Source organism: Pelodiscus sinensis, chromosome 1 (assembly GCF_049634645.1).
Source record: "Pelodiscus sinensis isolate JC-2024 chromosome 1, ASM4963464v1, whole genome shotgun sequence".
Lineage (NCBI taxonomy): Eukaryota > Metazoa > Chordata > Testudines > Trionychidae > Pelodiscus > Pelodiscus sinensis.
In genome coordinates this window covers 187,983,169-188,009,645 of record NC_134711.1, presented here as the reverse complement: position 1 = coordinate 188,009,645, position 26,477 = coordinate 187,983,169, and the positions used below count along the sequence as shown (strand labels likewise).

Genomic DNA, 26,477 nt, shown 5'->3' with positions numbered 1-26,477 from the left:
TGCTAAGTGAGCCAGGTTCCATCATACATTGACTTCATGAAAATATCAAGATTCTAAGATGATGCAGACTTGAGTATTAAAATCTTGCAAAAGTGTGTGCAAAGAATGCTAAGGTATTTCACAGGCAAAACAGTGCAGCTACCATTGGGTGCGGGCTGTAGTAGCCTTGGAATGTTGTGACAGTTCTTGTAGTGCCTTTGTTTATGTACAATCAACCCACACTGAATAATTTAATATGCAGTGCTAGTTTGTGTAAGTGTTGAAGTCAGCTCAATTAGAAACTAAAGAACTTTACTTCATTATTTTAATAAATCTTTTTAATATAGTGAGATCTTCTTTTCTAACTTGCTACCTTTCCTTCCCCTTCTAAGATGCTACCTTAGAGTTCAACCATATAAAACTTCTTATATGCACTGCACAAAAAAATCATGATTGATAATCAATTACACTCTTTTTAATCCAGGAAGCTGAAGAAAGTGAAGGCTTAAGTTCTACTGATGAGGAGGAAGAATGGAAAAGTGACAAGAAGAGCAATAACAACAGTTCTAGGTAAAAAAAAAATCCATTTTCTCACTTAAGTCTCCAGAATGTTTCAGACTTTGTTTTTGAATGTCTACACAAACATAGATAATGTCCAATATAAAATGGTAGGCGATTTGAAGAAACCCATTCTCTGGAAGTGCTTTGTTTTAGTTGACCTAAATCCTAAATAACCATCTGTTGCTGTTTTATCAAATCACTAGACAAACAGATATTAGCGAAATCATAACTGTTCTTTCAGAATTTGTATATATGACATCGTCAAAACTTGCCTATGCTTTAAGTGGCTTAACGCTCTGGGATTTTTACCCACAAAGAAGGAAGATGGTTAGTTAAGGGACCCAAAGGTATATGCAGAGGGAGAGCTAAGTAAAAAAAACCTTGCCAATATTCACTGTTAACTCTTACTGCAATGATTGTTTTTAAAAAGTGAAGCAACATTAAATGCAAATATCTTCAGGCAATATAAAGTTAAAAAGTTTGAATTACCATGTGACTTCTGTGATCAGTCATAGAAATGTAGAGGTGAAAGGGACCTTAAGATGTCATGTCCAGCCCCCAGCACTGAGGTAGGACCTAGTAAACCTTGATCATCCCTGACAGGTGTTTGTCCAGTCTTGTTTCCAAAACTCCAGTGATAGGGGATTCAACAGTAACCTTTGGAAATCTATTCCAGAGTTTAATAACCCTACTAGTTAGAAAATGGTTCCTAAAATCTAACCTAAATCTCACTTGCTATAGATTAAGTCCATTACTTTATTCCTAATTTCACTGCTCATAGGGAATAGTTGATCAGTTCTCTGTATTAAAGCCATTAAATATTTAAAGACTGTCATTAGGTCCCACCACCGATCATCTTTTCTCAGAACTAAACATGGCCAGTTTTTTAAGCTTTTCCCATAACTCAGGTTTTCTAAATTTCTTATTTTTGTTGCTGTCCTCTGGATTCTCTTCAGTTTGTCCATATCTTTCCAAAAGTATGGCACCCCAAATTGCACACTGTAATCCATCTGAGGGCCTCACCAGTGCCAAACAGGAGTGGACAGATACCTCCTCTGTCTAGCACATATTCCCAGAATAGTAGCCTTTTTCACAACTACATCACGTGGAATCATACTCCTACTCAATTTGTAATTCACTATAGTCCCCAGACCCTTTTCAGAAGTACTGTTACCAAACCAGTTGTTCTCCATTTTGTAGCTTTGCATTTGAATTCATCCTTTCTAAGTGAAGTGCTTTGCACTTGCCTTAATTGAATTTAATCTTGCTGAATTCAAGCCTGTTCTCCAGTTTGTCCTAAGAAATATGGTAAATTGTTGCTCAAATCAGCAAATACCAAAGTTCAACAATCTGATACCATGCTTTCTCTGTACAGTTTATGAATGCAAGAATTTGTGATGATATATATTGTTTTAGTATGAGAGGCGGGGTTTTTATTTACTAATTTGTCTTCAGTATACATTTAAGAATCTGTGACTAGCTAGTCCTTTACATTTAATTTCATAGGCTTGTAAAGGAAAAAATTGGAGGATATTCCCAGTTGTAGGGACAGAGAAAGCACAGGCAACTTTTGATGTCGTATCTACAAATTCTGAAAGAACAGTTATGACTTGGCTGATATCTGTCTGGCTGACATGTTTCTGTGCCAGTGCAGAGAACTTAATGATCCCAAATTTTGCCAACATTAATTCTTTGAGTAGATGTGGATGTATATTCCAAGTAAGTGTGTGCATTTGCTGTGCATTGAAGCTAGAGACTTTTCCCAACAGTACCTGTAGAGAGTTGGCTCTTGTGCCTTGGCTGTATGAGTTGGCACTGCCTTGCCCCACCCTCCATTACCTCTCACCACGTGTCAGACATCTATCAAGGATGATCTAGATCGTGCTTGGTCCTGCCGTGAGGGCAGGGGACTAGACATGATGACTTTTTGAGGTCCCTTCCAGTTCTAGTATTCTATGATTCTATGTTGACGTTCTCTAGGCCTCTGTCCCTGGGAGAGTGGCTCTCCTCATTGAGGCAATCTTCAGTATTGCAGGTGGTCAGTTGGTTGGATAAGCACTATTTTGTGCCAGTGCAGAGATACAAAGGGTTTTATTCTCATCTGCCATGAATTTCCTGGTGGTCACAACAGTGTGGACAGGGCTCTGCAGGGCAGATTCAGGTCCTCCTCCTAGAATAGAAACTCATTGCGATCTTTGCCCTACATATGACGGACACTTTGTCAGGGCAATGGCCTTGGAAAATTACTAAGGAGGGCTTCCTGGTTCCAGAATTTAGGGATTATGCTGGATGTCCAACAAGCTATTGAGGACTTGCAGTTCTTTGGAAGAATCTTGTGTCGTTCACCCTTTTCTTTGGAGACAGGCTGTCCTGTTTTAAAATGCCTGGGCTCCATAATGTTTGACCATTGTATCCTGGACACTGTCATTTCAGGTTAAATCATCCAGTTCATCTCCATGCCCACATCCCCTCTACTTCCCTCTTTAGGGATTGCTCCACAAGATCCTGCTGTTTGAGTAGGCCAGCTTTCTAGTAGTATAGGTAGTGATGGAGTAATTTCTGTAAAAATGCAATGTTTAGGATTTTACTTAAGTACAGTAAACTTCCATAATCCGGCACCTTTAGGACCCAGGGGGTGCCGGATTATCAAATATGCCGGACTATCAGAAGGGGGGGCTATGAGGGGTCTGGAGTGGGGTGGGAGGGGATGCCACTCCAGACCCCTCATAGCCCCCCCTTACGATAGTCTGGCTCTGCCCCAGGCGTCCCTGATTCAGCTGCTGCTGGTCAGTTTCAGCAGCAGCTGAATCAGGGATGCCTGCAATAGAGCAGCTGGGATGCTGCCGGGTTGGTCCCGCAGCGCTGAGGGGCGGCGCTACGGAACCAACCCAGCAGCACTCCAGCTGCTCTTGGGGACGCCTGGGACAGAGCAGCTGGAGTGCTGCCGGGTTAGTCCCGCAGCGCCAAAGGACGGCGCTGCGGGACCAACCCGGCAGGACCCCAGCTGCTCTGCCCCAGGGGTCCCCGATTCAGCCGCTGCTGAAACAGATCAGCGGCTGATTCCAGGAAGCCCCGGGCAGAGCTGCTCTGCCTGGGGCTTTCTGGAATCAGCCGCTGATCTGTTTCAGCAGCGGCTGACTTGGGGACCCCTGGGGCAGAACAGTTGGGGTCCTGCCGGGTTGGTCCCGCAGCGCTGAGGGGCGACGCTACGAGACCAACCCGGCAGCACCCCAGCTGCTCTGCTCCCGGCTTCCCCGATTCAGCTGCTGGTCAGTTTCAGCAGTAGCTGAATGAGGGAAGCCTGTCCGGCTGCCCCAGCACTTCCAGGTTCCTGATGGTGCCGGACCATCAGGAGTCCCGGAGCATTGGATGCCGGACTAATGGAGTTTTACTGTATTTTCTGATACTGAAATCCCAGGACAGGATGCGGCTTGTCCTTGATCTCTGTGAACTCAACAAATTAATCAAACACACAAAGTTCTGTGTGGTCGCTCTGTCAGCTATCCTCCTGGGTTTGCTTCAGAATGACTGGTTAATTGCTGTGGATTTTGAAGATTTCTATTTCCATGTGGTTATTCAGTTGTTACAGGAAGCATCTTCACTTTGTGATAGGAGACTGCCAATTTCAATACACAGTTGTCCTGTCTGGGCTCAATTCTGCCTCCCGGGTTTTCAGCAAATGCATGTTAGTGGTCCTAGCATACTTCAGTAGGAAGAGAATCCATAACTTCTCCTATCTTGATGACTGGTTGCTTGAACAGCAGCTTCAGAAAGGACATTTTCACCATGTTGACACCATGCTACGCTTAAGCGAACATTTGGATCTCTGTTAAACACCATGAAGTTGACTTCCACTCCCACTCAACAAGTAGACTTCATCAGCTTTCTTTTAGATTCAGCAAACCTATGGGTGTTCCTTCCGACCAGCAGCTTTCAGACAATTCCCCAGCTAGGCCTCAGTTTGCCGTCACAACTGTACAGAGTCTGTGTGTGCCTAAGTCTGCTGGACCACATGTCTACAAATAGTCCACCTTGCCAAGTTATCCCTTTGTTCTCTTCAGACATGGCTCAGGATGATTTATCTCCCTGCCCTGCATTCTCTAGATAGGATGGTTCATCTTCCTCTTGACAATGTGCAGCTCTTGCTCTGTTGGGAATCCCCTTGTAACATGTGCCAAAAGATCCTCTTTGCTCAGCCCTTTCTGACCCAAGTCAGTGGTTACTGATGAGTCCTTTCATGGCTGGGGAGTGCAACTAGACTTGCTGCAGTTGCAGGATTTGTGGTAGGAATAGGGGCATTAGTTCACACCAATGTGTTGGAGCTTTGCACCATTCACAGTGCGTGTTGTACCTTCCAGGACCAAATCACGCATTCACATATTCAAGGACAGTATCATCACAGTGTATTATTATGTGAACAGATAAGGGGGAACTCGGTCCAGATCATTCTGCCTAGAAGCAATCAGCGTTTGGCAGTTCTGTATCAGAGACATCACCCAGATACCTGCTCACTTACCAAGGATCCAGAATCATTTTGCCGATCAACTCAGCAGGGTTTTCTTCCCAACCACAAGTGGTTCCTAAATGCAGAAATCCTTTGGGATGTTTGCATTGTGGAGTGTCCCTACAATTGACCTCTTTGTGATGAAGAAAAACAAGTGTTGCCTATGCTGCTTTCAAAAGGGATTCAGCATGGGTTCCCTCTCTGATACTTTCCACTGCAGCTTGAAGTACACACTGCTGTCGTCTTCATCTCCTATTTCAGTCCTTCCAAAAGTCATCACCAAGCTGAAAGACAAGATCCTCATTGCTTTGGTCTAATTGAGGCAGCATTGGTATCAGATCTCCTCACTCTGTCATTTCAGCCTCCTGGGTTGCTTGCTTTTTTTCCTAGCCTCCTCACATAGGACCACAAATGTATCCTGCATTCAGTGATCAGCTCCTTATGCCTTATGGCATGGCTGAATGAAGAGGAAGGATGTCATTTGGACGCCATCCAGCAGGACCAATAGTAGGAAGCTTTCTACTAGAACACCATAATTGGCAAAGTGGAAGAGGCTTTCTTTGTCATCCTTGGCCCCAGGGACCCATCCAGCAGAAGCTTCCATCTTTGAGTACCTGTTACACTTCCAGGGATTGGGCTTAGCAACTGAGACTGCACTTAGCAGCAATAACAGTGTTTCATCCACTTATCCAAAGGAAATTGGGTTTCTCCTGTGCCATGGCGACAGGATCTCTAAAAGGGCTCCTCGGCCTTTATGGGACCTGAATACAGTTTGGAGGCCTCATTAGAACCAGATATAGAAATGTAGCCGTGTTAGTCTGGTGTAGCTGAAACAAAATACAGGACTATGTAGTACTTTAAAGACTAACAAGATGGTTTATTAGATAATGATAAAAAAAAATTTTTTTTTTTTTGGATCTGAGGAAGTGGGTCTGGCCCACGAAAGCTCATCATCTAATAAACCATCTTGTTAGTCTTTAAAGTGCTGCATAGTCCTGTATTTTGTTTAATTAGAACCACTCATTCAAGCCCCTGCTTCCTGTCTGAAGCCTGTTCTGTGTCAGAAAACTGCATTCTCAATAGCCATTATCTCTTTCGGGGGGGCATGTTAGTTGCAGGCCCTGATGGCTGCGCCTTCTTACATACAGTTCTTCAGGGACAAGGTTTTGCTTCAACAGCACCTGCAGTTTGTATCCAAGTTGATCTGTTTCATTTAAACCAAGTGATGTAACTTCTTGTATTTTTCCTTAAGTTGCATTCTTCCACAGAGGAGCGACACCTCCATAACTCTTGATGTTAGATGCTAAGCCGTCCATCTGAAACTGTTCAGTTCTGTCCAGGATTTCTCTCGTGTTCGTATCACATATGCATCGCATGAAAGGATAAGCTTTCTAACAGACCATTGTTAGATGAGTGTCTTGCATGAAAACAGCATATGAGAGAGCATAGGCTACATCACCAAATTCAGTATACAGCTTCCTCAAAGTTGACATAACAAATGTTGAAAGGGACTGAACCAAGATGAGTCAGAAACATATGATGAACCTGGAATAGGATTGCTTCTCAATAATAAACCTTACAAAAAAAGATAAAATGGAGAAATTTGGAGTAGTGCTCTGTTTTGGCAACACTAAATCAATGTTTAAAGTTTGAAAACCAGAAAACAATATTATTGGAAACTAAATTGATTATAGCCCTTTTTTGTTAAAACACAGCAAAGAAGAGTTTGTGTGAACGAAGAAAAAATAAACATAATGGAATTCCCATTTAAAATTTGTTACTAAAATTAACTTTAGAAAAATAACATTCTTTTAAAAAAATACCATCATTTCTATAAAGCATGTACATTCCTCTCCCCCCACCCCCCCCAAAAAAAGGCCTTGAGCAACAGCTCGTAAATCTCTGGTGGTTTATATATATATATCATGGAGGATGAAACCCCTTTAAAAACACGGTTGATTTAACAAAGTTTGAGAATCAGACTATGGCATACTAATATATATATATATATATATATATATATATATATATTAGTATGCCATAGTCTGATTCTCAAACTTTGTTAAATCAACCGTGTTTTTAAAGGGGTTTCATCCTCCATGATGTCCTTGCTGAGTTACGGCTGTTTTTGTTGGAAACCTGTCTTAACAAGAAGTTAGACTGTCTTTTAGAAAAGGAAAGTGTTTTGTTTTTAAAACCCTCAATGAAATAAGAGATGTCTGAAAGGAAATGCCTTCTTTTGCCTGTGAGTAGGCAGGATGTTCCTATTAGTTGGAATCCTGCTTCTGAAATACCATGAAGGAACACAGGAAATGTTGTGCAGAATTCAGCAAGGACAAAAAAGTCATAATTGCATGCTAGTGACTGAAAAATTAGTGTAGTCAGTTAAAATGTTAGCTAGAGTAAAGAAATTAGAAGTTCTTTTGAAAGGAATTGCAGCAATTAAATCTTCCTCTAGTGTTAGATTGCTATATTCATTTAACGGTATTCATGTAATTAGTTGTCAGCTGTTTGACTATCTAAATTCTGTTATTTTTTCCATGATTAGTGACTCTTCAAGTAGATATTCTGACTGGATAGCTGATGCAGGGATAAATCTCCAGCCTCCTGTACGAACATCTCGACGCAAAGCTATCCGATATTGTAGCACTTCAGAAGATGAAATATCAGCAGAGAAATCTTCTCCTCCAAAGAGGAGGAGGAGGAGAAGGAAAAAACCCAAACCAAAAAAGCAGGAAGAGGTGGTATTACAGTTAATTCTTTATATTCACTTAATTTTTTCATAGATAACTCTTTTTGCATTTTAAATCTCTTGTTCCTTGAAGTTTGTGGTTTGTATTCGTTACCTCAATATTAGGCAGAGGTATTTGTGATGTTACTAAAAGTGTTTGTAAAACTTAAAGTTAATCTTGGGCCCTTTCCCCTTTTTCAAAAATTTCCTTCTCCCAGCAACATTACATTGTGTAACTTTTATGTACTTTATTTTACAAGAAGTTACTTACATCAGTTAACAAGTAACATAGGCGGTCCCGAACAAGTGGGTTTTTTTCTTAACCTTTACCACTTTTTTACAGCAGCTTTGAATGCAAAAGCCTTTTTTACAGGTTTATTTGTTTAGATTTTAAAGTACTTGTGGTGACTTTTTGAATTTTAAAACAGATACAAAAATATCTAAAACAAATTAAACTGACATTTAATTTCGGCAAGACAAACCTTTCTGTATCCAGCTGGTCCACTCATAAGTCAGATGTCCCTGTTCCTCAGTGCCCATTTGAAAAGTCAGATGTCTAGAAGGCCAGCAAATCTAGATTTGGTAACTTGGTTCTTCTACAAAATGTCTTTATTTTAAATTGATTGGATTTCAACTCTGGCATCTCCACTGATTACAGTTGTGTTAGTATTATGTTATAAAACAGTTATTTTCCCCAGTAACCAGTTTACTAACTATTTAAAGCTTTATTATTTAAAACCCTCATTTTAAACTGTCTGGAAACTCATTCGCATCCAATAATGGCAGATAGCATATTGCATCAGTTCTTATCTGTGCTATTTAATAGACAAGTAGTTGCATTCTGCACCAGCTTCACTTTCTGAATCTTTTCAAGCTATGCCTCACATAGAATGTGCTGGAGCAGCAGGCTTATACTAGCCAGGGCAAATTTTGCATACAAAATGAAATCACATTTCTCCTAGTTAAACATGAGATGGGTTGTTTATGGATGAGAAAATAATTGGCTAGAACCTCAGCCCTATTACTTAATGGTTGGACATCATTAATTTAAATAACCTAAGTCTTTCAAACAGCACAGGTATTAAATGGTTAGTCCTGGGAGAATTCTGCAATTATACTGTGGTTTCAAATGTAACTGTTTCAGAATTCCCCCAGGATTAAATGGTGTATAGGCCTTGTGCTGGCTGTCTGCACAGTGGGGAATTTTATTCTCAGTGCCTTGGTAAATTTTAAATGTGTAGAAAATAGCATTCTGTAATAATATGGAGAACTAGAATCTTTAAATGCTTCAAGTAATTCTGCAACTCTCTTGCAGCCAGGGGAGTGGTGATAAAACATAGTGCTTTTCAAATGCATGTCAGCATACAGTACGAAATGTGTGATGGTCTGTATTTGTCTATTATTCTCAAATAATTATTTTGATTACATAATCACCTTTGATTCTGAGTGTTACTCTTGAAGTAGCAGATGTATAATCATTTGGAATTCCTTTGCTTTAAACAACACTTTGTACACATTTAAATAGTCTGTTTAATAAACTGGCACACATACCTCAATCAATATGTAATTTCCAGTTAGAGAACATTGGAACAGCAGTTTCAAAAATTAGACAAGTCTTTTGACAGTCACATTAAGAACTACTGTGAAGCTCTGAGAGAACTACAAGATTATGGGAGCAGAATACTTTATAGTTGACATACATATTGACAACAATGGAAGAACTGCAAATATTGACAACAATGGAAGAACTGCAGATATAAGAAGAACCCGAATACCAAAACTTGAGTACAAAAATGTGGTCTTCAGGAGATTTTTGGTCTAAAGATCTTTAATAGAGCTTAATGATATAATTTCATGGTATTAACTTGTGTAAACTTCTGAAGAAATTCTTGGATAACCAGTTTTCATGACATTGTATGAAGCATATAATTTCTAACATATAACTATCCTGTTTATTAGACTGTGCAGACTAGTACTCCCACACAGTCAGTAAACCAAGACGTGTTATATGACTACCATCCTCCTGTTTGGATAACTGACACAGCACTTCGAAAATCTCCTTTTGTTCCTCAAATGGGTGATGAGGTGAGAGCTTTTATCAAAAAGTGCTATAAAATTTTATCTTATCTAAAAGTTAACATAGGAACTGGCTCTAAATATACAAAAATATGTACCGTATTTTCTTAAGTATATAATTGTTGAGTGGATTTTTATTTTACAGGTAATATATTTTCGACAAGGTCATGAAGCTTATATTGAAGCAGTCCGAAAAAATAATATTTATGAACTAAACCCCCACAAGGAGCCATGGAGAAAAATGGTCCTTAGGGTAAGAGTATACTGAAGTTGTTACATGTTTCAGTACTGATAATATCTAACTAACAGTTTATATTAGCATTATAGATTATTTGTATAAATATAACTAGTGAGGACTTTTGTGTAACTTTCCATTAATGTTTTCCTGTGGTAAAGGAGGAAGAAAGATTTCTTCAGTTATCTAAGAAACCTTCAATACTTCCCATGGGAAGCCTAGACTTCACTACAATTAAAATATAAATCTTGTTTAATAAAAGGGTACAGACTTTCTAAAAGAATTTGGTTGTCTCCCAGTAAAACCTCATGTACAGTATTTTACAATATATTTGCTTTTTGAGTGCTAAAACTGTTCAGATATTGTGTAATGAAGCTAAACTAGAGATTTAGTATAAGGCGGAAGCTTAATGGAATGTATTGTTTTCATTTTTTTTATTCGCTACAGGATCAAGAATTGGTAAAAATTGTTGGGATACGATACGAAGTCGGTCCTCCTACGTTGTGTTGCCTGAAGCTTGCCTTCATAGACCATGCCACTGGAAAAATTTCAGACAAATCATTTTCTCTGAAGTATGTTTCTTTACTGAATGAATATGCTAGATAACATAATTCTTTGAAAGCTACTCTTTTTTCCCATCTAAGCAACAGCATAACATAGTATGGCACTCAAATGAAAGCTAATTTTATTTTTTAATCTAGATACCATGATATGCCAGATGTCATTGACTTTCTTGTATTGCGTCAGTTTTATGATGAAGCACGACAAAGGAATTGGCAGTCTTGTAAGTCTTCACTTTCTAAATGTCTGGCAATATAGTTTGAGTACAAACATTTTCCATAGTAGTTAGCTTCTGAGACTGGTATGTATAATTTGTTGTGTTGACATTGATTTAAAAGGCTCTGTGCAGCTTGAGTACATTGTTACACTTACGGTCAATTGAGATCCTTTTGCAAACAGTTTCTAGAGATTTGAACATCTGATTACTCAAGTTATCCATTGATGGAGCTAGTGGGGCATCAATGCAGTTGATTAACTGATCAGCAAAATCTTACAGGTTAATGCTATAGACTACAACCGGTCCCCGAGTTGTGAACGGTCGACTTACAACCTTTCGCAGTTACGACCAAAGCTGTCATAAATGGCGAACCCTGAGTTATGAACGCGATCCACGCTTACGAACGGAGCGGTCGCATGTAACTCTATGGGGTCTGACTTACCAACAAACTGAGTTACGACCAATTGCTTGGTCTGTAACTGGTTCGTAAGTTGGGAAGAGGCTGTACACTCATTTTCCTCCCTCATCCCCTGCCAGTAAATTTTTTAGCAGGCTGACCTGAACAGCCTGGCTCAGTGCTGACGTGCAACAGGTCTGGAACCTACCCCTACTGAATCTCTGCATTTAAAATATGTTAGGAGCCCGGTGGGCGGACAGCCGGCTCCTTTCCAGCTCGTGCTGAGTCTGGGAGCTCAGACGGGCTGCTGCCACCCTATGCTGCTGCCCCTTTATCAGAGGCAGCAGCACAGGGCTACAAGCAGTTGGTCTGCAAGGGGAGCTGGTTTTTAAACTGGCTCCCCTTGTGTACAAGCTCTTGTCTGGTACCCCGCGCTGCTGCCTCTGATAGTGGCAGAAGCGCGGAGTGGCAGGGGGCTCCTCGGGAGTGGGGCCCGAGTGCACTGGCTGCCGGCTCTGCCCCGGGGACTATAAAATAGTCAACTAACCAATAAGAATTAAGGAGGTTGCTCAACTATTCAATTAATCAATATTTAACATCCCTAGATGGAGAGACCTGGACTAGGAAATGGAGTTCATTGCCTCTTAGTAAGCTAGAGCCAGGGTCTGGCCTTCAATTCACTCTTTTAAAGCTTATCTGTTTTGTTTTGTTTTTCCAGGCCTTTGTCTCATTGTGGTTGAAGTCATACAAGTATTTATATATTGTATTTAGCACCTTTAGCAATGCATGTGTTTTACAGTGGAACATAAATTGACACATTATTTGTATGTTAGTGAATGTTTGGATTTTAGTACTTTCTGTGAATAATGTACATTACTTTGTGTAGTAGGTTCTTTTTCTTTTATCTAATGCCTTTTTCTAAGTAGATAGTTATAATTTTAAACCAAAATGCAATATTGGAGGTCAGACTAGATCATCAGGATGGTCCCTTCTGACCTTTAAAGTCTATGAGTCTGAGTCAGTTCATTAGTTTTTTCCACAGTAATTCCATCCTCACAAAAAAATGGTTTAAAAACTTTTGTTTACCAGAATATCTATCAGAAATAGTTCTTTCTCTTACAGCTGATAGATTCCGATCCATTATTGATGATGCTTGGTGGTTTGGAACAGTTTTGGGTCAAGAGCCATATCAGCCACAGTATCCAGATAGTCACTTTCAGTGTTACAGTGTTAAGTAAGTACAGAGAGTTTTTAAATGTTTATTTACATAGTGTATATCATGGTTTGTGTAGGTGGACAGTGCGTGTAATAGTGCACAAAATGTTCAAAATATGTTATTGGTTGAAAATATAAAGCACCATTAGCAAACCATATCTTAAGCACTGTGTGAACGTTGCCAAAAAGCAGTAACTTTTTCATGAATAATAACTTGCTTAACACAAATTGTATTCTGTATTTTCTATGACTTGCGTATTATGAGTTATTGAATCTTCATGGACCAATCAACAGAGATCTTCTAAAAAGAAAGTCAAAACCATAGAGCTTCAGTAATGCCAACACACACAATGGAAATTAATTATTTTATATTTTAATACTAAAATATTTACCTGCCGTTGCTTGGGTCCTTCAACTAATTTAGGTTTTTTTGGAAAATAAAATGAAAATGTACGTGCATCATTTAAATTATTGTTGGGGATAAGGGATTCAGTGTGCAGGTTGCACCAGGGAAAGAGGACTACCCCAACAGGCACAGCCAGGAAAAGGATGCATTCCCTCAGCTGGGGCAGTTGTAGGTTCGCCTACCCCCTGAACTCCCTAGCCAGAATGTTGCAAAAAGCTAGCAACCTCCCCCCATAAGACTTGGGGAGGTAGAAGCTTCAGTCCCCACCCTCTTGCCTTCCCTAAAGGGAGCCTGTGAAGTGGAAGGCTTGGGGCTGGAGCTGTCTTGGATTCATAATTGGTATGCGGGGCACACCTCCCTGCCAGCCCCTTTCACACTTAGTGATTGTCTCCTCTCTGTGTGGTTTTATGAGAAGCAATCCCATTCTGGGCACCTCCTGATTTCCTGGCAGAACCGTTTGGTAAACCTCCTTTGGTTTACATTATGACAACAGGAAACTGCATACCCAATTTGTTGGTTCTAGCTCTTACTATTTAGGAGTTCTTGAACAGACCGACCAAACTCTCTCAAATATATTGTAGATTGGTGGGTTTGTACTGGGGCATGGAAATGCTTAATTTCTGTATTCTGTACAGGTCTCGCTGGCTTTACATTAAGAATGTCACTGTTTAAATTATAATCAACAAATGGTCTGGTAGCACTTTATAGACTAATAAGCATGAGCTTATTAGTTTCCGTTACGGCTACACAATGGCTTCTTGGGGACAGAGGCTGCAGCCCCTGCCAGCCCTGCTCCCAGGAGGCCAGCTGTCACCCCAGTCTGTAGTATAAAAGTAAGAGATCCTGCAGAGCCCGCAGTATGTGTAATAGTCAGGATTTTTAGCAGTTATCTGGTTACCTTTATAAATGATTTTTTACATCCCTACATTACATGTACATGTCAATATTGGATCCAGAACAAAATTGACTAAGATATGTTCATACATTTTTAAAGTTAGTTTTAAAATCTAAAATGGTATGCAGCGTGCAAAGCCACTGAGTGTCAGATACAGAAATAAAATATTTTTGGAAACCAAGCACATTTAACTTGAATTATTTATTCCCTTATAATTTAAAATCCAAAATATGTTTGTTTGTCACGTGTTAGTCAGCCTCCTGTATCATTGCAATAGTTTATGTTCTTGGGAAAGACAAGCGCAAGGAGCTGCTTTTCGGTCTCTTACTCGGTATGACAGACTCGCTGCTCTGCCCTAACCTGGGAGCTGCTGCGGTTGCTGAGGGAGAAGTGCACTTCCCCCAGCCAGGCAGTTCTGTGCTCAAGTCTTGAGACCCTGGCTGGGTGGGGCTCATTAAGCAGTTGCAGGGCCGTGCCTCCACACAGCTTAGAGAGAACATTATCCACAAGCACAAGTTCCGAACTTCTCCTCCATCCCACCTCTGCCTCTGATACAGAGGCAGCAGCACGGGGGAGAGGTGTATAGATGGCTCCCCACTCACACTGGGCGCCTACGTGTAACTGAGAAGGTTAACCAATGAACCAAGGCTCATCGATTAACTGTGTACACCAGGGGTGGGCAATAATTTTAAAGAGGGGCCACTTCACAAATTTTTGAAGTGGCCTCTGACCACCATGGAAGGGGTAAGGCGGGAACACTTCTGTGCTCTCCTGCCCACAAACCCTGATTGGCCTGGGGGGTGGGGGAGTGTGTGCAATTTTTGTGCTCTGTCCTTTTGCCTGAGAGACTTACCAGCTGTTCTGAACAGCTGGCTGTTCCCTCTAGGCGCCTGCACCCCTGGCAGTGGAAAGAGACTTTGCACACTCCTCTCGCCCCCAGGTCAATCCAAGGCCTGGGGGTAGGGGAGCGCACGAAGTGTCTCTCTCCCTGATCTAAGGGGTGTGTGGCGTTTAGACTGAACCGCCTGCTGTTCAGAGGGAGGTACACTCTTAAGTCCCTGGTTGGGGAGGAGAATTCAAGCGCTCCCCTGTTCCCATGCCCTGATTGTTCTGGGGATGAGGGAGCAGCAGGGGACTCACGGGACGGATCAATCCATTTGGTGGGCCACATGGGGGCTCTCTTGCTCACCCTTGGTTTACACTTTCACATCCCTCATCCATACTAGGGGTTCTAAACCAGTATAAGATGCTGCCTCAGTCTGTAGATACCTTAAAATAATTGAGAAGTGTATATTGCCTTGCTCTGCTGTAGACGTGTCAGTTACAACACCCAATTATGGTAATTTAAATGTCAATATTTATCTATTTCACTGCTAATCAAGGCATAAAATAGATATAGATATATATAATCTTCAGGAATTTAAATAAATCTCTCATGGTTATCAAAGTAAATATATTAGATATGAACCACTCTATTGCTTCCTTCTCCCTCCTTGACTCCAATCCTATCACTTTATTTCTCCCCCCCCCCCCTTTACTTTGTGCCTACTAGTATATACCCCAGCAAACATCCCATTTCTTCTTCCAAATTCACTTTCTTAAAATAATCCTTTTCCATTGACAGGAATATTTGCATTGGCCTTCTCATACACTAGTGCCTTAATCTTGTTTGTCTTGTCTTATTTAGACTGTAAACTTTGTAGCAACGTAGAGATGATCTATTTTGTAAAGTGCTGTGTGAATGTATGGTGCTGTATAAATGTTGTAAAAGTAGCTAAGCTGATCATTATTCTCTTCACTGAATCAGAATTTTAAATTTTTAGTAAAGCTCTTGCAAATTTTCCTTCAAACTGTGTCCAGTATTTGAGTGCTCACATTTATTTACTTTAAATACCTTATGAAACTTTCTGACTTAAGCTTCAAACTAAGTGTTTTTGTCTTTTTGTTATGTTCTTGGTCTGTAACTTAGACACATTTTCCTTTTTCTTTGTATTTCCATTAATATAATAGGACATCAGTTAAGCATTGCCTAGAGAGTAAAAGTGCTGTTTTAATTTAAAGCTTTTAAAACAAGCTACATTTGCAGTAACATTGACTCCAAGAGAGCTTGATTTACTCCCTCCTTCCTGTACCTTGGTACTTCAGATTTCATTGTTGAAAATAAAAGGAAAAATACCTTACATTTGTTTTATTTACATTTGTTAATTTGCTTCTTGTTTAAACAGATGGGATAATGGTGAAATTGAAAAACTCAGTCCATGGGACATGGAACCAATTTCTGATAATGGTATGTGAAAATGAATTAAAAACCTTTAATCCCCGTGTCTGTCTCTAAAATAATTTTTGTGCAAGTGATAATGCTAGTCTCGATATTTTCTTATATGGCTCCTGTTACCATAACACCTGATCATAGCTTACTTTTATTATTGTAAGACACTACCATTTTTCATACTTCTTAAGGGTAGAACTGATATAATGGCATAGGTATTCTGTTATAGTTAAGGATCTGATAATTTCCATTAAAAGTGGCTTTGAGAGAAGGAAAATGGAAGGAGGAAATTTTGTTTTCATTGTAAAATTTTTTAATCTGGATATCAGTCTAAAATTAGCATATGTCTTTTCCCTAATATCTCCCCCCCCCCCCCCCAGTAGCCTTCAAAATCACTGCTGAAGAAGGGAAGTCACTGAAGTATGTAGATCACAAACTGTATATATTCTATTTTAAAAACAAATGGGGAGGAAGAGCAATGGGAATCCTCTGGCTGTCACTTTTCTGCAAAGGAGCCTTTGTAACTTTTGTTGTAATTCATAGATTCCATAGCCAGAAAGGACCATTGTGATAATCTAGTTTGAACTCCTCCATAACATAGGCCATAAAAATTCCTCCCAATAGTTCCCAGAGTGTATCTTTTAGAAGAAACATGCAGGCTTGATTTTACAATCATCAGCTATAGAGAATCCACCACAACCCATGGTAAATTGTTCTGTTGCTTAATTGCTCTGAAATCAGAGCCCTGATTTCTTTCTACTTTCTTTATAGGAGTGTTCAAATAATTAAGGTTGACATTTAAAAAATTCTCAGGTTTTTGGCTTATGATAAGATTCCTGCATTAATGATAACCACGTGACTCAGGCTGATACGTGCCTAATATATATGTACCTAACATAGTGAATGCCAGTGAAAATGGGGTAGGGATAGAAGCTAAAATAGTAAAAGAAAACTTAAAAATTATTTAGACAAGTTAGATGACTTTTGGTTACCAGGAATTGATTAAATGTATCCTCAAATACTCAAGGCTGAAGAGATATCTATGCCATTAGTAGTTATCTTTGAAAAGTCAGGGAATATGGGAGAGATTCCAGAAGACTGGAAAAGGGCAATATAGCGCTCATCTATAAAAAAGGAAATAAGGACAACTCAGGGAAGTACAGACCAGTTTGCTTATAACAGGAGAGATAATGGAGCATATGATTAAGGAATCAATTTGCAAACATCTAGAAGATAAAGCGATAAGTAACAGTCAGCATGGATTTGTAAAGAACAGATCATGACAGGCCAGCCTGATAGGATAACCAGTCTTGTGGTTAAGGGGGAAGTAGAAGATGTGGTAAATGTAGACTTGAGTAAAGCATTTGATAGAATCTCCCATGACCGACCTTCTCATTAATAAACTAGGGAAATACAACATAGGTGGAGCTACTGTAAGGTAGGTGCATAACTGGTTGGATAACCATTCCCAGAGAGTAGTTATTGGTTTTTTACCATCATGCTGGAAGGACATAATGCATGGGGTTTATCAGAGGGTTAATTCTTGGTCTGATTTTGTTTAGTATCTTCAGTGATTTAGAAAATGGCATCAAGAATACTCATTAAGTTTGCAGATCATACCAAGATGGGAGGAGTTACAAATGCTTTGGAGGATAGGATTATAATTCAGAATGATCTAGACAAACGGGGAAATGGTCTGAGCTAAATAGAATGAAATTCAGCAAGGACAAATTCAAGGTATTCCACTTAGGAAGGAATTAGCTCCTTGAAGTTTTCCTATTCCTATATAGTATAGTTATGGATATTCTCAGCAGCCATTTGGCTGACTAATCCTATTTCAAAGTTGTCTAAACTCATGACCTGAGCGATATCTTGGGATAAGTTCCACATGTTAGCTCTGTAATAGGGGGTGCTTAATTTGCCTTCTATACCATTCATTGTTTTATACACTCTTCTGTAAACTAAGCAGTCTATAGGTTTTCAAAAGCTATTCTGTGGTTAATTTTTCCATGCTTCTAATTTGTTACGACAGTAGGCTAATTTGTCCACAACTCTTCTTTTTTGCAGCACAGCTTCTATCCTCATTCATGCATCATTAATGGATTTATCCTCCACCAATGGTATTCAGAGGTAGATAATTTTTTCTGGAGGTTCTAGAACTGAACACCTTGCTCCAGATCAGGACAATAGATTTTTGTCTTTGGCAGCAGAACAAGTTGGTGGTTCAGTTTCTTCCATTTGTAACTTCATATAATCTGTCTTCCTTATCCTCTCCTGGATTGGATAGACAGCATTACAATTTCAGTCACCTGGATCTGCCATTGGGGTGCATCCCTGCAGGCAATAACAGAAGTGTGCTATAAACAAGGGGCTAAATCTAAATGGTGATTCTCATGAGACAACCATTCTGCAGAATCTGTATATGCCCTGCTTGTTCACAGTATTCGGTGTCTTCAGATGGTCATGGTATGTCTTAGATTGCATGTTGCTCGTGTGTCTGTTCAAATAGTAATCAAGGCCTTGTTTAGGGCAGCAGATCAGTTCATGATAAGCCAGCTGTGGGAAAGAGTTCTGGTGGATCAATTCTAAATCAAGAACATTTTGGACTCAGTATTAAGAACTTGTTCATCTAGGAATCAAGACCAGTTTGGTGGTAATCATTAGTACCCATTTATGGCTTGGATTGCTGATGTCATGTGTCAGTCTTTTCCTTTGAGTGTAATCTCTTAAAATACGAGAAGTCCTGTGGCACCTTATAGACTAACAGATTTATAGACTAACAAGCATTCGTGGGCAAAGGCCCACTTCGTCAGATACATGTAGTGGAAATTCCAAAGGCAGGTATAAATATACAAGCATATGAAAAAAGTACCAATCAAAAGTAAGGCTAGAGATAACGAGGTAAATTCAGTCAGGGAGAATGAGGCCCACTACTTCTAGCAGCTAATGTGGAGAGGAGAAACTACTTTTGTAGTTGGCTAGCCATTCACAGTCTTTGTTTAATCCTGAACTGGTAGTGTCAAATTTGCAAATGAATTGTAGCTCTGCAGTTTCTCTTTGAAGTCTGTGTGTGGTGGTGGTGTTTGTTTTTTTTTGGCAGGATGGCTTCTTTTAAATCTGCTACTGTGTGTCCAGAGAGATTGAAGTGTTCTCCAACAGGTTTTTGTATGTTACCATTCCTGATATCTGATTGTGTCCGTTTATTCTTTTACGTAGGGACTGTTGAGTTTGGCCAATGTATGTGGCAGAGGGGCATTGCTGGCACATGATGGCATATATTACATTTGCAGGTGAATGAGCCCATGATGGTGTAGCTAATGTGGTTAGGTCCTGTGATGGTGTGTCTGGTGTAGATATGAGGGCAGAGTTGGCACTGAGGTTTGTGGCAGGGATTGGTTCCTGAGTTGAGTTACTGTGGTGTGGTTTATAGTTGCTGTTGAGAATTTGCTTCAGGTTGGCAGGCTATCTGAGTGAGCACTGGCTTGTCTCCCAGGGTCTGTAAGAATGAGGTTTTAGCTGGGGACTGTAGATGATGGCCAGTAGTATTCTGTTGTTTTCTCTGTTGGGCCTAACATCTGGCTCTGTCAATCTGTTTCCTCACCTTCCTTGGGCAGGTATTGTAGTTTTAAGAATGCTTGGTGAAGATCTTGTAGGTGTTTGCCTCTGTCTGCGGGGTTGGAGCAAATGCCGTTGTGCCATAGGACTTCTCGTTGTTTATGCAGATTCAGACTAACACAGCTACCCTACTGATACTTCTTAAAATGAGTCTCCAGAAATTCATTATCATGGAAGCATGCACCTGGTAGAATACAAAATTAGATATTCTGATCATACTCAGATCTCAGTTTCTTGGTACAGTAAACGTCCGATAATCTGGCACCTTTAGGACTCGGGGTGCCGGATTATCAGATATGCCGGATTGGAAGGGGGGGCTATGAGGAGCCTGGGGTGGGGTGGGGCGGATGCCACCCCAGACCCCTTATAGCCCCCCCCCCCTCCTATAGTCGGGCTCTGCCCCAGGCGTCCCCGATTCAGCTGCTACTTGTCAGTTTCAGCAGCGGCTGAATCGGGGACACCTGGGGCAGAGCAGCTGGGGTGCTGCCGGGTTGGTCCGATAGCACCGAGGGGCAGCGCTATGGGACCAACCCGGCAGCACCGCAGCTGCTCTGCCCCCGGCTTCCCCGATTCAGCTGCTGGTCAGTTTCAGCAGCAGCTGAATCGGGGAAGCTGGGCACAGAGTAGCTCCAGTTGTCCGTCAGCCGGAGCACTTCTAGGTTCCTGATGGTGCTGGACCATCGGGAGTGCCGGAGCATTGGATGCCGGACCAATGGAGTTTTACTGTTCCTAAATACAGACATTCTGAAAGCTATCATAAATTCCAATCTGCACTCTTGCTTACTCAGTATTGAAGAAAAACTCATAGGTTGGGGAGCAAAGTTCCATTTCTTAGAGTACCTAACATTTTAGTTCACTTACCCAGCTCTGTGTAACAAAAATATAAACATTGGTCATAAGGGATTGGATCAGTGGTCCATTGAGTGCTGTATCCTGTCTGACAGTAGCTAGTACTAGCTGTGAGAAGTTGCAAGAAATCCATTAGTTGGCAACTTCTTTTTCCTCTAAGTGATTGCCTTAAGAAGTAGGACTGAGTGAACTTTTAGGCTCTCAAGTGTGACATTGTTTTGTTTTTGAGTGCAGTTATAGAACAAAAATGTTTCTACATTTGTAACTTCTACAGTTGAAATTGCATTACTGTATTTGATTAATTGAAAAATACTATTTTTACAGTGCAGATATTTGTAATAAAAATAATATAAAATGAGCACTGTATGGTTTGTATAATAAGTGAAATCAATGTATTTGAAAATATAGAAAAGCATTCAAAATATTTAATGCATTTTGATTGATACACTTGAATTTTTTTGGTCCAGCAATATCGATGACCCAGCATTACCATGGATGTTGATGGACCAAAGAACGCCAGCAGCTGGGAGTGGGGAGGTGGGGGAGGAGAACGAAGAGGGGAGCAGCTGGGAGTCTGGAGGCAGAGGGGCCAGGCCAATGGCTGGGAGTGGGGCTGGACTGGAGGTGAAGCCAGGGCCGGAAGCAGAGCCCAAGGGCCAAGGTCAACATCAGGATTGGCTGGGAGCCAGGGCCAGTGGTCAGCAAGGTAGCCTGACCAGGAGTCTGGCAGCACCCTTGAAGAGCCTAAAGACCAGCTGCCGAGGGGCTGGCATGGACCTCCTCTGGTCTAGTAAACTCACTCGTTCAGGATGGCTCACTGTCCTGAAGGTGTCGGATCAGGGAGGTCCAACTATATTTTTTTAAGTGTGATTTAAATTGCGGTTAGTCACATTTAAATTTTTTAGTTAATCATGTGACTTAACTGAGATCTGTCGACAGCCCCATAAATAATACAAAGTAGCAGTGTTTCACGTACTTTAGAAGTTCTCCATAGTAGCTGAATAGAGTCCTATGACCAAGCACCATAGCATATCCGGTACAAGCCTAATGGTGTTTTTAGACACTCACAGTAGGCTATCTAGCTGAGACTCATTAGGGAATCTAGTTTAATTGGAATGACATAGGTCAGTGTGGCAGACCTTTCTAGTTGTCATAACTTCAGAAAGTTGCTGGGGTCATGGTGTAAAAATTTTGCATGGAATGCTGCTGTCTGGAGACTTTGTGGAGGGCAGGGGGGATCGAGGCTTTCCTTTCGGGTTTCCTGAAGGTATTGGGGGTAGTGAGGGGGATTGTATGTGAGACGCATAAGGCAGATTTGAAAAGTCGATGTCCATTCTTCTGTAGAGCCATCCTTTGGTAGGAAGATGCTGTTGGATTGGTTCCTAAATAATTATTTAAATTACAAAGCTGTGATTTTACTTGTGGGTATGTTTCCATTTCTATTACTTTACTTAAAACTGCTGCTTTCTTTCCCCCTCTTAAGTTATTCACTGCTTGCTATTTCACATTAGTGGTGAATGAGGAGAGAAGCTGTGCTGCAGAACATAAAGTTTAGTATCTTACTGCTGGAAGCCTTCTCTCCTAACTCATCCTACCCTGGTAGTCTAATAAAAAGCAGATTATAATTGTAACATTTATTTTTTTCTCTGAAGGCAGAATGAGACACAGTTGCACTGTGGGCAGTATATTTGGCTTGTCTTCATGCTAATAATTGGTTGTGGGAGTATTTTCTGCAATTTTGAAATAATTCTTCCAGTGGCCTGAGCTGGAGGTCTGCACTCAGTTCTGGAGCCTCAGTTTCCACCTCCAGTTTCAGTGGGAGGGAGGGGGCATTAATCTGTTGATCAATGAATGAGAGAAGCTAGTAGCAAAAACCCTGCTTTATTTCCTTTAGATATAAGTAGGTACGGTATTTCAGGTGATGTACCGTTTACATATAAATCCTAATATGCAGTATTTTTCATTCTATTCTTTAAGCATGCAGACATTTAAATAGCTTTTTTGGTTTCTGCTGCAGCACAAGCAGAGTTGTTCTTGTCCTTTGAGCAGTTATTTAAAACGGGTTTCATTGTAGAACATAACATAATTCAAAAAACCTGCTATTTTTTCTGTTATTCTGTGGAATAGGTTGCATTACCCTGCATATTGTGAGTTGTTTACACACTCAGCCTTGCTGTTCTACGAAAAATAGTGTAGCTGCATGAGGGCTACACTACAGCTTACACTGTTGGTAGTCAAAAATACTTATCTTTTGCTTGTTGATATGTGCATATCAGGCCTAAGTTTAAACTGGCACAATCTGTTAAAGGAGTTTTAAAAGCTGCTTGTATACAGTTTTTCCTTAATTAAAAAGCAAAATTAGCCATTCCTACTTTTAGATAGCAGGGCATTCTGAAAACTCCTCTGCAACAAAGATTAGACATTTTGTGTTCCTAAACTTCAGACTCCTCATCTTATGACATTAGGGAAGATTTTACATATTATCAAATTTGGGCACACACATAGCTTATTAAATTCTCATTTATTCTTTTGTTTGTGTTCTTTTTTTCCTCACCTTCCTCATTTAACTATAAATCTGTAGTTGATCAACCTGAGGAATTAGGAGCTAGTGTTTCTGTAACTTATGAAGAAATGGAGAAGCTACTATACAAACCCCAAGAGGGAGAATGGGGGAAAACATCTCGAGATGAAGTGTGTGAACGAATTATCGGTGGCATTGATCAGCTGCTGAATCTCGGTGAGAACACAGAATTAGTCAGTTCCTTGTTTCCTTAGCAATAAACTTTTTATAAATAGATATGAGACATAGTGCTGATCCTTTTTTAAGATTTGTGATAAAGTACTGTAATTGTGTTAAACCTGCCTTGCAACTTTTATCACATTTCTATTCAGATTCATATGTTTATACATAACCTGTTAACAGTGGTTATAGTATAACAGTAGCACTTATATGAAAATCCATATGTATATGTGCCTTGAATTTGTTAGTTCACCTAATTGAAATATTACTATTTTTGACAGACATTTCAGCAGCTTTTGCTGGTCCAGTTGATCTGAGTACATATCCAAAGTACTGTACAGTGATAGCTTATCCAACGGATCTTTGCACTATTCGGATGAGACTAATCAACCGGTTTTACAGGTTAGTCTACTATAGCAATAAAAAGGAGGAAAACTTAATTATCTTAACTAAGTTTTCACCAGTTTTAAGTGAGCTACAAAGATCTAAACATTTTTGGAAAATGCACCCAAAGGCACACAATGTTCTGTTTGTAAATACTGTGAAAATGAATAGTTTTACATGACTGCAAAGCTGTTAATATTTTAGTTATCTGGAAAATGATTAGTACTGTAACATGGGTACTGTAAAAATTAACATAGTAGTTCTTTGTTCTCTCAACTAGTGATATCACAGTTATCAAACATTGGTTTAAATTATTTCTAAACAATTTATAAACAAAATAGTTGAACTATTTTGGAATAAATGAATATGCGAACTGTTTTTTAAGACTAGCAATAAGGTAACAAACGGAGTTTCTGAAGTGCTGCGCTTGCCATAGATTTGAGGTAAATTTCTGAATATGTAACTTTGGCATATAAGTGACTCAGGAGCCCGAGTTTCATGAGAGTCTTTTATACCTGAGTCATTTCTGAAAATGGGACTCTGGTGCCTAAGTTGCATTTCCATGTTTGACAATGTTGAGAGTATTTTAGTTATGATATATAGGGCCTGGTTCAGAGATACTGAATACCTGCAGTACACATTGATTTTAAATGGAGTTATAGGTGCCCAACATTCCTGAAAATCAGGCCCTTATCTCTGCATTTGTTTCCTCATCTGTTAATATGAGGATAATATTCACTTTTTCTGAAGTGCTTTGAAATTTGTGGATAAAGTGGTAAATGTGTTATAATTTCATTCATAAATAACTAAGCATTTGGAATAGAAATCCTTAGTAAAGGATTAATAAATCCTTGGTAAAATTAAGCACTGTACATGACTCCTCCATTTGCTTATAACTTGAGACTGCAGTTTCTTCAACCTTGCAGAGGAGGACACTTTTATTCAATATTCCTTCCTCCTAGGCCATGATGATGAGAGGGAGGATAGAAATATAAGAGATTAGTTCAAAAAGTGAACTTAGCAGGCAGGTGGAGAAGAACCCAATTGGAAATATGTGTCTTAAGACAATGTGGTAAAGAGGTTATATTTTGACTACTTTTTCTTTTTCTTTCTTTTCTGCTGATTTTTGCCCCCCCCCCTTTTTAATAGCATTTTTCTGTTTGTCTTTCTGTCTGTCAAATTGACTAAGATAACAAAATATGTGCTTTTTTCTGTATGTTTATATTCTCAGTACTCTGTCAGAAGAGGTGTCAGGTCTGTGTTGCTCAAAATAGAATTTGATATAATATACAGAATCAATTAACAGGATTTTTATCCTTTTCAAATGAGTTATGTTTAGTTTTCAAGCCCATATAGCTGTTTTTAAACTACATACCTCCAAAGGATAACACAGGCCGAACACAGTAGTGCAGTGGTTCCTAACATGTGGTCCATGGACCTCTGGTGGGCTGTAATGGTACTGTAGAGGGTCCATGGATAGTTTAAATCAGAAATTAAAATAAATATACAGATCCTCTCTCAGCAAGCATGTCCTTCCACCTATGTTCCTTCCTGTGGCTCGGGAAGCAGCATAGGCTAAGGGGCGTACTGGCTGCCAGCACAGAGCCTCTCAGCTTCCAGCTATTGGAGTGGAGAGGCTTTGTGCTGGCAGCCAGCAAGTCCCTCAGCCCATGCTGCTTCCTGAGCGGACTGAGAGATGCGGCTCTAGAAGCAGTGTGGGATATGCAGGGGATATGCAGGCACGGCTATATTGTTTGAAGGTCCATAAAATTTTAATAGATTGAAAAGGGGTCCCTATGCTCAAAAAGGTTGGGAGCCACTGTAGTAGTGCCTATGCAAGTGAGGGTTCAGAACCTGGGGGTGCCAGAATGCTTATTCTGACTCGTCAATATTTTGGATAATTGGAAAAATCCTGCCATTGTGGATCTTGCCTCTAGAAGTAGTTGGTTTTGAGAATTAACTCATAAGGAAACTAATATACACAAACTTCTTATAGAAATTAACTATTTTAATGTAATTTTATCTGCACTACTGTTTTTTCAACTTAACTGACTCATTAAACTGTTTTATTCAGTGTACGATTATGTAGTCTGATAGTTGAGAAATATGAAAGCATTTCAGTATGTTGAGAGTGCTCAGAAAAATATGCACTTTGTCCAGGAATATGCTGAATCTCAAATGCTTAACTAGCATTAACATCTCAAAACTGAAGAGGTCGGAGAGGAAAAAGCTTACTATCTCATGTTGAAAGGGGTACTTCAAAATTACTTGATGGCCAACAATTTATTTTTCAAAATTACTAAAAACATTTAGTTGAGAGCATAAGCGTGCACAGCACATTTCATTAGGGTATGTACTCAGGGATTTTTTTAAAGGTTAACATTTATTGAATGTTCGTCAAACAAACTAAAGAAACTAAAACATAACTAAACTTACTTTTTTAAAATTAACAACTAGACTTTACTTAAAAATACAAACGTAAGTATGGGACAGTGTACTGCTTAGTTTGTTTTTTACATGTGCAATTCAGCGCTTATTGCATAATACAGCAATCCATACTTTAAAACTAAAAGAGCGTATCATGTGATTAAATTAAAATGCAAAGCCACTCTTTTTTTGAGACATTATAGGGTTACCAGGTAGTTTTAAAAAAAACATACTGGACACACTTCATGGGGCGGGAGTGGGGAGGGGCTGGCCGGAGGAGGGGGCTGACTGGGTGAGATCGAGAGGAGGAACCAGCTGGCGGAGGGGGCAGGGGTTGGGTACAGCGGGGCTGGCTGGGGGAGTTCGGGAGGAGAAGTGGAGGAGAGCCAACCCGCCGGCCAGGAGGGGTCGGGGGG

At 40.1% G+C, this 26,477-nt stretch overlaps 1 protein-coding gene across 8 annotated transcripts in view; it reads left to right on the top strand.

The window, feature by feature from the left end:
• Positions 1-26,477, top strand: part of BRWD1 (bromodomain and WD repeat domain containing 1) — a 134,626-nt gene that overhangs the window by 50,965 nt on the left and 57,184 nt on the right. For 5 of the 8 annotated variants that reach the window (XR_012898107.1, XR_012898106.1, XR_012898105.1 and 2 more), the window contains 10 exons: positions 464-549; positions 7,593-7,785; positions 9,735-9,860; positions 9,997-10,104; positions 10,534-10,658; positions 10,788-10,870; positions 12,384-12,495; positions 16,003-16,064; positions 23,092-23,247; positions 23,532-23,652. Coding sequence is in view for 3 of the 8 variants with exons in the window: in XM_075911992.1 (XP_075768107.1) it covers positions 464-549; positions 7,593-7,785; positions 9,735-9,860; positions 9,997-10,104; positions 10,534-10,658; positions 10,788-10,870; positions 12,384-12,495; positions 16,003-16,064; positions 23,092-23,247; positions 23,532-23,652 (1,172 nt within the window). In the remaining 5 variants the exon portion in view is untranslated. Of the gene's footprint in view, positions 1-463; positions 550-7,592; positions 7,786-9,734; positions 9,861-9,996; positions 10,105-10,533; positions 10,659-10,787; positions 10,871-12,383; positions 12,496-16,002; positions 16,065-18,113; positions 18,177-23,091; positions 23,248-23,531; positions 23,653-26,477 lie in introns of those variants that run through there. The other 3 variants (XM_075912002.1, XR_012898112.1, XR_012898113.1) reach the window with 3 other exon arrangements.